The sequence below is a fragment of the Xenopus tropicalis genome, chromosome 8 (genome assembly GCF_000004195.4).
Source record: "Xenopus tropicalis strain Nigerian chromosome 8, UCB_Xtro_10.0, whole genome shotgun sequence".
In the NCBI taxonomy this organism is placed as follows: Eukaryota; Metazoa; Chordata; class Amphibia; order Anura; family Pipidae; genus Xenopus; species Xenopus tropicalis.
The window spans coordinates 93,710,386-93,723,293 of NC_030684.2; the positions used below are offsets into that span (position 1 = coordinate 93,710,386).

General features: G+C 40.1%; 1 protein-coding gene across 2 annotated transcripts in view; it reads left to right on the forward strand.

Moving 5' to 3' along the window:
* Positions 1-8,789: 8,789 nt before the first annotated feature.
* mdga2 (MAM domain containing glycosylphosphatidylinositol anchor 2) overlaps positions 8,790-12,908 on the forward strand; it is a 380,573-nt gene continuing 376,454 nt past the window's right edge. The window contains exon 1 of one of the 2 annotated variants that reach the window (XM_031891457.1): positions 8,790-10,378. In XM_031891457.1, the coding sequence (XP_031747317.1) occupies positions 10,237-10,378 (142 nt within the window). In that variant the 5' untranslated portion in view covers positions 8,790-10,236. The remainder of the gene's footprint in view (positions 10,379-12,908) is intronic. The other variant, XM_031891458.1, reaches the window with a different exon arrangement.

Genomic DNA, 12,908 nt, shown 5'->3' on the forward strand with positions numbered 1-12,908 from the left:
TCTTTTGGGCTAGTAAGCGCTTTAGTTCTGACTGAGTCAATTTTAGCAAACAATGGTCAGCTGTAGGAACTGAATCTCAAGACTGTATTAAGATTTATATATACATATATAGACATTTGTGGTCAGGATTGTGCTGGATGCAAATGGTTTGTATCTTAAATTTACACAGTAATATACATAGAAATAGCTTAATGTGCTACTTATGCTAGAGTGAGAATCAAAATGACACATAAGATAGCTGCCTGAGGTTGCTTTAACAACTTATACATCAAAGTGCTGATTGTCAGACCTCTATTATAACTGTCACATATTGGTAACTGGAAATCAACCTAGTATGACTCACCAGCATTGCTTCCTTTGTAGCTGTCATTCTGTTGCTTTAACTGTACTTTCCCATGTGGTGTTTATACTCTTTTGTCCACCCCCTGTATGTTAGATATATATCAGTGGGCAGACAGGAACTGCAGCAAATCACCCGGGAGAAGTCATTGAGAGAAGCAATAAGCAGTGCACAGATGGGAATGGCTCACATCTTAAAGGACAACTAAACCATAAAAATGAATATGGCAAAAATGCCACAATCTATGTACTGAACTTACTGCACCAGCCTAAAGTTTTAGCATCTCAATAGCAGCAATGATCCAGGCTTTTACAGTTGTCACAGGAGCTCCCCATCTTGAAAAGTGTCTGCAACACTCACATGCTCAGTATGCTCTGAGCAGCTAATGGAAAACTAGGCTTAGGGATTGTTGCAAATTAGTGAGGTTTGTCTGTCACATAAACTGGTGCTACAGGGCTGATTATTAAAATTAATGCTAATTGCACAGGTTTCAGAGCTACCACATAATGGGAATTTATATATGTTACTAATCTGCCATATATCATGACATTTATATTCTGTATATACAGTATATTGTGAGTGGGTCCCTAAGCTCAGTAACTGACAGCAGCACAGAGCATGGGCAGGGAATCAGCAGAAAAGAAGATGGGGAGCTACTGGGGCATCTTTGGGGGCACACATCTTCCCTGCTAATGGACTGGGGTTGCCTTGGGCTGGTACAGAACCCCAAAACATAATGTACAACATTTCTAGCCTACTTCCTTAGTTAAGCTTTAGTTCTCTAAGTTAAATGGTGCAGGCATCCACATGGAAGAATAAACCCACTGCAATAGAAATGTCCTAAAAGATGCTCTATATGGATATGTGTGAGTCTGAAACCTTGCATCATCCACACAGGATTTGCAGGTCGCGGGCAGGCTTGGGTTTAACTCCTTCTTCCATTCTCCCTGGCCATGACCTTACTATGATCCGCTTCCACCTTCAGTCACCTCTATTTATAGGTGCATGCATTTTCCACCCCTTTGCCACATCAAAGATGGTGCAGGTGTGGGCCTATTGCTGGGGGTGGGCAGTTTAGGGTCAAAAATGGGTCAATTTTTTTTGTCGACCCAAACATCACTAATGCTCTATAACAATAATAAATGTATTAAATACAGACATTCATACAGTGCTTATAGTACAGTGAAGCAGTGGTTAGCTTTGCAGCCTTGCTAGGATCCTTGGTTCAATTCCAGCCAGTGCATATTTAAGGGTTTTGTTTATTCTCCCTGTGCTTATGTGAGTTAGCTCCCATACTCTAAAAAAACATACAGTACAGGCAAGTTAATTAGTCCCTGAAATAAATTTCCATTATATGTGATAGGTACTTAGATTACAAGCTCCACTGGGGCAGGGACTGATGTGAATGATGGATAATCTTTGTAAAGTGCTGGAGGATTATGTAATCGCTATATGAATAAAGAATATGAACATAACTAGTCTAAGCATTGTCTCAGAACAAGCATTTTTCATCAAACCGCCCCATCAAATATGTAAAGAGAGAGTCAGTCGGAATTAGTCATCTGACCATTAGCTTCATAGAGTGTCGGTGTGCACACCCCCTTAATAGGCACACAGCAACAAACTGTTATAGCATTAAAACCAATGCTAGTATTAAGCACCAGCAGCTACACATAGGCACAATACTATATTGATGTGAATAATTTAAGTACAGCAAACAGAGTATATACTCTAGATATTCTCATGGGATCAGAAAAATTAATGGAAAAAGTACAATGCCTTTTCACAGGTGTTTAAAAATGACCTTTTTTCTGTTCATGTTCTGTCAAACATAGCCATGTTAAGAAGCATCTGAAGCAGAAACCTAAAGGCTGCTTTTCAGAACCAATATGCTTGCAAATCATCTGGTATGCACGTGCATAGCAATCTTCTAATCAGTAAAGCATAAGAAGTGAGTAACACAAGAACAATTATGAAATGGTTCAATATGGTTTGTCATGCAAGTATATCTTTTTTTTTCCTTAAGACAACTAATACTGTGGGGGTGGGTTGCTCATTACATTACATTAACATTTATTTATAAAGCGCCAACATATTCCGCAGCGCTGTACAATAAGTGGGTTACATACATTGGACATACAGAGTAACATATAAAGCAATCAATAACCGATACAAGAGGTGAAGAGGGCCCTGCCCAAAAGAGCTCACTCTCAATTGTTACATGTAAATTGTCCCACAACTGTGCATTACAATATAATGTGCAATCCTTCATCACTAAAATATACTTAAATAAAGGTGTCACACAAGCATGTTCATTTTTGGATTTAATAGTGATCTAAAATCCTAAGTATATATCCTCTATGTCAAAATACTACACACTGCATACAAATAACTATGTCCTAATTTGGAAATGTTTGAAAAAAATAAAAAAAGGATAAAGTATATAATGATCCCACTGTAAATATTGCTCACCCAACAACAAGGTCAAAGAAAAGACACTATATTACAATCACTCAGGTCAAGCTAGTATTGAGTATGCCCTGAGTGCCTAAATATAGTGTTTTTGTTTTGCCTAATATTGTACTATATATGTCTCTCAGTCACTGTTTGATTTATAAAATATATGTTGTAAATTATTTTAGTTCAGTTGCAGAAGAACTTGTCGCGTCCATTCTGAAAAAAATCCTCTCTTGATTCCTCCAATCTTGGATACCTCGGAACATGGAAAATGGTCTTTTCTCTTACCTCTTTCTGTTTAGGTTCCTCAAGGCTCTGACCTGGATACCTTATTATTTTCCATCTATGGCAACTCATATGGTTTAGAGGTTATGCAACAATTTGTGGGTAGTGTTTGCAGTTCATGTAGTACTGTCAAATGTTTTCTTTAATTCTGTTATATCTTAGTGTTGCTATTGTGCACCACAGGACACCATTGTTTCAAAGACAAGGGGTGCTTCTAGCAAATCCATATATCTTAGAATATAATGCAGCTGACTACACATAGAAGGAAAGGGCCAAGTATTGATTAGGGTAGACAGTGCCATTTCCCTAAAATGTTGTTAAGGTTTTTTCTTTTTTTCTGATACTTCATCAAAGCGGAAGGTAGTTTAAGTTAGGTTTAAGTAATATAACCCTTTTCATTTTAGTTGTTAAGAGTTTATGCCTGAGAGGTAGATTCTTTCTTCAGAAGAACACTGCCGTGAACAAACAACAACAAAATGAACACTTGGTGTTATACCTAAAGCCTAACAAACTTCTATCACCTATTGGTAGCAACAAACACCTCCTAGCTGTGCTGGCATCATGTGGATAAGAACCTAATTCTAGAAACAAGTTTACAGAAGTTGTGCATTAATTGTCTCAGCGTGCTCCACTTCAGTTAAAGATAACTCAGGGCAGATTGAGAGTTAAACCATTTCATATACAGCACATATAGCAAAGCTGGAAAGCACAGTGAGAGAAAAATAATGCTTATAAAAGAGACATTTCTGTTAGTTACAGGGTAATTATCCTTGATGCTGCAGTAATGAAATAACCTTTACAAAAAAACATTATAGCACTTTAATTTTGGACACTATAAGGGTAATGTATTAATCAGTCAGCAGGTAGCAGTTAATAGTCTGATGGTCAGAGCTGTATTTAGGTTTGGTGCCTAAGGTGGCCCCTATGTCACAGAAGTGACGTCACATGCACAATACTCGTGACATCACATGCTACTTACACAACAGAATGTACTGACATCACGTACAGCACAATGATGTCCCTTCCGCATTGCAACCCAGCCCCCAACCCCTTGTTCCCCCCAGACCCATTGCCAGATTTCCTAAGGACCCCAACTGCAAGGATCCTTAACCTGGTGGTGGCAAAATGATTTGTACATAAAATGTTACACACAGGGGTTTTGCGTCACTTTTAATTGCTATGTTGTGCTAGTATTAAGGCCCGGATCTGTGGCAAAGCCACAAAGGCCCAGCTTAGGGTGGCACAAGTTAAGGGGAAGCATGCACCAGCAGCACCTACAGCTTAGTTACATCCATAGCACTGTGAACTACACATATGGGCGATTTTGTCTGTTATTTGGGGTGGGGGGCGTGGAGGACACCGACCTGTGGGTGCCACAATAGAAATCAGGCCCAGCCAGTATTTGTTATCTTACATGTGTACTAGCAGAGGGTGCTGATCCAAAATGTATACTTTGCACTGGGCTAGAGAACTTTGAGAGTACTTTGAAATACAGGCCCATTTGACCCATCAGCCATAAAATGGTAGGTAGATTTAATAGGCAAGAGAACTTAATGAGGTCAGGGATAATGTTCTGGTAAGTTTATTTAACAATCAGCTCAAGGTAGTTGTGCCGCTTTAAGAATAGAATAATAACAGTTTACCATCAACCGGCAGGATTTACATGTACCTTGGATGCCCCATGTGTAGTAAATTCACAGAGTGTTAAAATACTTGTTTACCTTCTCAATTTGTGATGTCCTTCCTGTTCTGAATCAATGCATACTAAGCATGCTGAAACCTACTCCAGCCTTCAGGTACCCTACTTTTTGGAAGAATAGAGGGGTTTCTAGAATGCCTATTCTATTGTATTGGGAAAATGTTTCTACTGCCTCTCACTGTGTTTAATGTATTAGTGCCTCTCTCTGTATAATGTAATAATTATATGCAGATATCATTCCTGGAGGTCACTGTACCATTAATAGCAAGTCTATGTATGGCCTTCACAGTACAGGCTGATGCAGGTAGTAGCAAATAAGACATTTTTCAGAATATTTGTAGCTAATTTTAACTGACAGTAAAGGGCATTTTTCCACTGGTGATCAGTAGCAGCTAAAATGCCCCTGTCACCACTCCTCATAATGTTAACTAAAAAGCACTCTGAGTAATGAATATGGAGCCGTGAGGGCAGAACAATGTGTCAAAATGTGAGATCTGACTGTCACCCCTCCATGTACATCAGCCATGATGATTTTTATTTGATATTATTGTTTTGACCACCCCTGGTTTTCCTGGACAGCAACAACAGTCAAAACCCTTCATGTGTTTTAGAGGACACAGTATGGACATTTTAGGCTGTTTCTCAGTAAAATATGGGATGGTTCCTTCTTCAGCAAATGCTATCAGCCCTAAGCAGATCAGTGGTGAAACATAATGTTCATCAGTGTAGGCAGCTGAATCCTTCAGGAGAGGTGTCAGGGAGGGCTGTTACCTTGTTGCTCTGTCTGTTTTCTGAGGCAAGGCTCACCAGACAAGGCTCTGTTCAGTTTAACTGATGGGGGTGGGGAAGTAATGGCATCAATCTAAGGGGCAGAAGCAAAGAAAGGCTGCAGTAAAATTCAATTGACTGAGAGGATCCTAGGAAATACCTAGAATGGATTGCCTGTGTCTCGATTTGATGCTTGAGGAGTACAGGTATGGGACCCCTTATCTGGAAACCCCTTATCCAGAAAGTTCCAAATTACGGAAAGGCTATCTCCCATAAACTCTATTATAAACAAATAATTCTAATTTTTTAAAATGATTTCCTTTTTCTTTGTAATTATAAAACAGTATCTTGTACTTGATCCAAACTAAGATATAATTAATCCTTATTGGAGGCAAAACAAGCCTATTGGGTTTATTCAATATTTCAATGATTTTTAGCAGACTTAAGTTATGGAGATCCAGATTATGGCTTCCAAATAGTGATGAGTTAATTTTTTTCACCAGGCATGGATTCGCATCGAATTTCCGCATTTCACAATTGGCGAAACTTCAGTGAAAATTCGCCTTGGAAAAATTTGTTGTGCAGATTTTTTTTTGTCGCGCGTCAAATTGGGCACAGTCGCGTCAAAAAAAGGACGTGGTCGCGTCAGAATGGGCGTGGTCGCATAAAAAAAAGCGCGGGCGACAAAAAAAAATAGCCGAGGACAGATTCACTCATCACTACTTCTAAATTAAAAGGTGACAGATGCAACAGATAGAATGGTGGCAGCAAGACTTCAGGTATATTTACAGGTTAATTTAGACTCATTTATTATGTATGACAAGATTTCTGCCATATTCCATGGCTAATTAAACCCCTTATATCTTTTATGACAAGGTACAGAAATCACCCAAATTAAATCAAGTTTTAAAGATACAGTATACCCAGGAGCAGTTACTTATATCAACCAATCAGCAGTTGGCATTTACTGGTCTTCTGTTTAAAAGCAAACATAGTTGCTTTGGGTTACTGCTCTTGGGCAAGCTTAGGGCTTTTTATAACATAAGGGGGGGTTTATAGAAAAATATTCAAGCTTATGACACCCTACCCAATAGCTGTTTTCAACTGCTATTGGGTAAGCTGGCAGTAGGAGGCTGGTGAGCAAGTAGTTCTGCTGAACACTGGGGCAGCATACTGCCAGGGCAGGCAAACGAATAGGCAATGTAAGAAATATGTGGTACTATGCACCAGCAAAATATGCCTAATATTCTGCTTATAAAAGATCTATTATCTTTACAGAGGGACAGAGACACATTTTAAAAAACCTAAGGGAATTGCTGATAATCTTCAATACATATAAAATCAAGATTATATATTTGGGGCGTAAAATAACCACAAATCAACAAACATAGTAAATACCACAGAGAGAGGCTATCGAATAAAAATCACATTGTCTTATTTTAAATAACTGTATCACCCTCTCCATAAGTACAGACTCATAAAGGAAAATTGTATATAAGATGTATAATGCATTAGTGGTGCTGTTAGACACTCCTTTCTCTAATAAACTAGATAATTTTAGTGACAGTAGAGATCTTCTTGATCTCTTCTTGAAGCCTCTTGAGCAAGACCTTTACGTTTGCCTTTTTCCTGTCTTCCACCCTTAGAACTCAGAAATGGCAATTTGAAAGCATGCTGAAGTGGGGCTACACTGGATAATTTTGTAACAACAGGAGCCCCTGTGGAGTTGGAGTCACAAATAAATAGGCAAAAATGATAGAAGGAGGGGTTCAGAAGGCATTGTTCAGCATTTTAACCAGGGTACATGGGAAACTAACTTAGTTACAAAATTCTGTTTCATATATATGCAACCAGTATTTGCATGGCAAATATGAGATTGGACATTATATGATGCAGATTTAAAAACTAAGTACTTATATGATGATACATACAGCGCTTTTCAACCTGTTTCTGCAGAAAGCATTACCATACCTGAGTAAAGAGCCCTAGAAGCCCCCTCCATTTGCTTAAGACAGCAGCTGCCATTTTAAATAGCTTCCTCCTTGCAGCTCTAGCCCTTGGTAGCTCAGATCACACATTCATAAGGGGGGGGGGGGGTTGTTAGCATTGTTGTTGTTGGGGGGGGGCAGGAGAGGGGATAGAGGAGAGAACTGCACAGACTCTGGCCTCCAGAATGAAGGCTTTTTCTGAGGAAGTAAGTCAGATACCCTAAGAACATGTTTACAAAAAAGGAGACAAGGAATCCTGTGTTTCTTTTGACAGAGGACTCAGCACAGCGTTTCTGTGAGTGCTTATGGCTGTATTTACATAGACCTTTCTGAAAAAGCTTACTTAGTTTTTACCTTTCCTTCTCCTTTAAAGGTCCTTTTTTCAATACACTTTTGTATATAACATTCCTAATTGTGAGCATCAGCAGAGATGGACATTCACAGCCTGACTTTTTTAATGACATGACTAATCAAATAAAGTCTTTATATTTTTAAATCATACAGTATAAAGACAGGCTTTGAATGATGTTATCCAGTTCTCCCATATTCTTTTGGTTTGCAGCACTCCTGCCAAAAGCACAGAGGTAAAGGCCCTTGCAGCTTAACAAATAAGAATGATAATTCCATAACATATTGGTTAGAATATGGACTTGTAAATGATGTTTCTTTTCTGGACATTTGGACCAGTAACAGAAGGGATAGCTTAATGATTAACTTGCTTATCAGGATGCCTTGAACCAAGACTGCCTAAACTGCGATCCTCCTGCTGTATTCCAGCACAGAGTTGGCTCTGCCATCCGAGCCCACTGAATGTGCCATAAATAGATGTGAGATGCAGTCATATCGGCGCATAAATCAGTGACACTTGTCGCAATGGGGTGTCTTGCTGCGACTAAGGCTTTGCCTTTCCTTCCCTGGCTCCTGGGCCAACTTTGGCATCATCCACAGTTAGTGATCTAGCCGCTCCAGTAACCCTTTCTATGCTGGCAAGGGCAGGCTGTCGCTGCCATGATCACTTCATTCCAGTAGTGTCGGGGTATGTCAGACTCGCGAGATATACTGCAATGATGGCTTCTGCGATTCCATGGAAAGGAACGATAGGAAAGAGAGCTCTGTTGGCAAGGGCAGCGCCTAGCTCTGTGCCGGGAACTGCCGGGCATTGTCCAAGGTGCTGATTCCACCTGGGAAATAAACGCCGCTCTAACGCCGCTGACACAATTGTCAACTCCCGACAGCGGAGATGTTAACCCATTCCCCCCCAATGGGATAACAGGTTGCGGAGACCTGAGACGGGGGAGGGGGGAACCCCTATTTAATATACACATATCATGTTCCCTCCTCCAACCAGTGGCGGGCAACTCTGTCAGAGCGATGATGTGAAGACATCCACACATAGCAATACACTTGCCACCTGGCTGATGAACACAGGGTTAAACGACTAATTGGTTCTACTGCTGGGGGATTGCAGGAGTTGAAGTAGTGTTGCTCAAGGGGCTCGGTGAGGGATCTGAGAGGGCACCCCCTCCCCTTGTCCCCTCTCTCTCTCCATCGATCTAGTTCTCTTTCTGTGATACCCATACTGATGAGCTTGGGTTGAAAAGAGAGAGGGAGGGAGAAGGAGGGAGATGGGGGTGGCAGAATGAGAGAGAGAGAGAGAGAGAGGGAAGGGAGAGAGACACGCAGGCTTGGTTGCAGCTGCTCGGCTGCAGCTACGTGACCACACACAGTCCTTTCCTTCCTGCTTTGGCTGCACACACACACACTCACACATACACACACACATATACACACACATACACACTGACACACTGACACAAGCACAGACACTTGGAGCCTGGGCGCTAAAGCCTAGCTGCCTCCTCCATCCCACAACCCCCTCCTCTCTCTCTTCTTTGCCACCCTGAGCAATTGCGCCTGTGCCCTGTGGGAAGAGTCAGTGAGACAAGGTGTAGGATCCGAGAAGAGATTCCCAGCACTGGAGAGACAGGAGCCCCACGCAGTCTCGCCTTGGGATTGTGTGCCACTGCATCCCTTCCTCCAAATGACAAGAATATTAATATATGCTGCAATCTCGACCCCTTCCTGCCGGGTTTAGCGCTTCATTTGCATTCTTCCAGCTGGGATTGGTCCTTTCATTTCCATTCATTGGTATCGGGGCTTCCGCAGGACTCCTGGCCGTGTGTGTGGTTCCATGGCTTTAGCTTGGAGGCGATGAGTGGGAGTCATCCCCCTGCACTAGTCTCCGGCACACACGCACACTGACACCATTAGAAGGTATCTCCACTGCTTGACACCCCTTGTCTATCTGCCGTTGCCAGGCTGGATTGGGGATTTTGCATTGCAATGGCAACTAATGGAGAGGGGGATGGCAAATCCGAGGGGATTTTGTTGGACTGCGATCAGGCAACTCCGTTAACTGCCCTCCAGGGATGATCTCTAGTTACTTTTTAAACCCAAAACCAGGAATCTCCTGCATTTGATTAAGGGAGACTGAAGCATCAGTTACATTTCACTGGATTTCCAGGGATTTTCCCCCAACCTGCACTGAAGAAAACATCAGTTCTTTCCTATTTTTGCCATATAAAGCAATACTGTTATTCCCTATCTCCCTGCTTTTTTTATTGCTTCTCCTGCTGGTCCCACCGTGTGGAACCAGTGTTCAAGAGTAGTGGAATCTAAACTGTGACCTGAAAGGTCTTATGTCCATCGCTGGCCTCTGTAAGGTCCTGTTGAGTCCCTGGGCTGGATATGTCCATGTTAACGTGAAGATGGATTTGGGTTACGGTGTGTTGTGGCTACTGACAGTTCTCCTAGAAGGCATTTCTTGCCAGGGGGTTTATGGTGAGTTCTTTGACATTCCTAGCAATCCATACACACATTCCTTGCAGTTCTCTTTTCCAACTCAAATGAATATGACCTTGTATCCCATAGCAGGAATGGACTGAAGTGATAACCCATATTTCGGTTTGCATGTTTGTGTATAGGCATGTGATAGAACTGTGTTTTCAGGAAGTGGCCTCAATCTGTTTGCATTAATAGGGGTATAATATTGTTTGAGGGGTTAACAACTTAGGTGATCTGTTTCAACTTCTCTTTATGGATTCTATATTAAGCAGAATGCTAAATATTTACTTATTCTATTTTCTGTTGCTTATTCATACAGGTATTACCACAAACCACATTATATACTCATTTATTCTTATTTATCTACAGCTAAGACACCTTACAAAAAGTATATGATAGGATATGATCATCATCCCTAGAGTTGGTTCAAATTAGTATGCTAGAGAGAAAACTAAAATGTTCATGGCTAGCCTTGGAATGGGAATCTGACTAACAGCTTGCAGGCATCCATACAGCAGCAGATCAACCGTAGATGCCATTAAACTAATCACAGCAAAAGCCCCGAATGCAAGTCATTTTTGTGTAAAATGTATGCTGTTTCCCCTGTCTAAGTAGCTGTCATAAATTTCACTGTATGAGCCTGTAGGTCTGTTTTAATCAAAGGATTTCCCATTAATACAATAGGTTAGCTACTTAAATACCCAAAATGATTTTGATTTTGTATGTAAAAATGTTTAGAATGTCCTAACGGGAATATATATATATATACGTATATTATATATGTATATTATAAAAATGAATGCTTAAGATCCACCTTTATATCTATCCCCTTGGCAGTTACATAATAAATATGGGTCCATTAGATATATGCTATTGACTACTGAAGTTGTACGTTGAGGCTTGCTGGAGGGATTAGAGTCTAGACCTTCCATTTGTGGAGAGCTTGGAAGATGCTTAGGCATGCAGATACTTTATTAGAGACTGTTTTTCCCATGTATAACACATATATGGGATATTTCATGGTAATAATGATGGCTACCATAGGAATGCAGTTATAAGTATGGGACTACATGTCATATATATATATATATATATATATTTTTTTTTTTTTACAAATAATATTGGTAATAATAGTAAAATTTTTTTATTTATACTAATATATATGTTTTTCCACATACCTAACAATCCAAACGTAACCGTAGCAGATACAATGCACCAGAATTGCTGTAAAGCAGGTATTACTTTGTACCTAACAAATAATAGGTGAATTTAGTTGTAGTATCTTAAACACTTTTGGAGAGAGTGACAATATCAAGAGAATGGTAAAGGGAAATAGGGGGTGTGGTTAACACATTAGTAGGTGGAGCATTTTAATATAGGGTATGTCTTCACCCCAACAGACCCCTCAGTGTTCACTTTTGTCTATATATAGCAGCTTCACCTTTGCAGAAAATATCTGCACGGGATATATATATATATAGTCTGTTGGGAGCCGGCACTCACGTTTAGAAAAACAATGGACGCCTGGGTGCAGTATTAAAAATTCCTGTGACATATATATATATATAGATATACACACACACACATACCCAGTCAGTCACCCACATATATATAAATGTAGCTGCTGCAAGCTTTCACTGATTACTGTAAAGGCAGCTAGCAGCAAAATGAAAGGAATCATGTTAGGGATGATCAGATTTCATGCCATGGTGATTGGACCACTGTGGAGTATTAATGTGTTTCCTGAATACAGATCAATGAACATAAAATGAAAAAAAAAAAAAAATTAAATAAGACTCCATGCTAACCTCAACCTGAAAACAGTAAAGCAAATGTGTTGGAAGCTGCATGCTGCATGTTTTCAGACAATTACTAAGAGCAGTGGATGTGCATGAGTTTTTCCACTCAATGAAATCTGGGTCATCAGAAAGTCTGTGACAGATGGTGACAAATTTTAGCATTGGATCTTTATTTTAACCCTATTAGCGCAGGGTTCGGTTCTACTCAGCACCCGGACTTGTGCTGTGGAGTGACAGACTACCCAGGTATGACCAACCTGTGATACTTCAGCTACTTTGATTTACAACCATTCATCTCTTCAGTAGATAGGGAACACTGGATGTTGCATTTCAGCATTTGACAGGGAGGCAACAGGTTGGAAATCCCTGGACCAGCTATATTACTGTTATTTGGGTGAAAATAAGGTCATGGAAAAAAAATATAATTTTCTAGTATAAACATTTAGTTAAATTTATAGCCTTTGGCCACAGCCCCATATTTATAATTCTACTTTTTATTTATCTACATATTGCATTTGTCATAGTATCACACTAACTTACATTGTTCTGAATGAAAAGGTTAAACATACAGAGGACATGGAAAGAAATGTTGACAAAAAAAAACATGGCTTTTTAAAATGAACAATACTGACAATCATTTCTATATATGGATTTTATTTATGTAGATTAAAAGATCTCATCCCTCACAAGAAACATCAGATGCAGTGAAGAAAGTAGTGGTTGCTGGT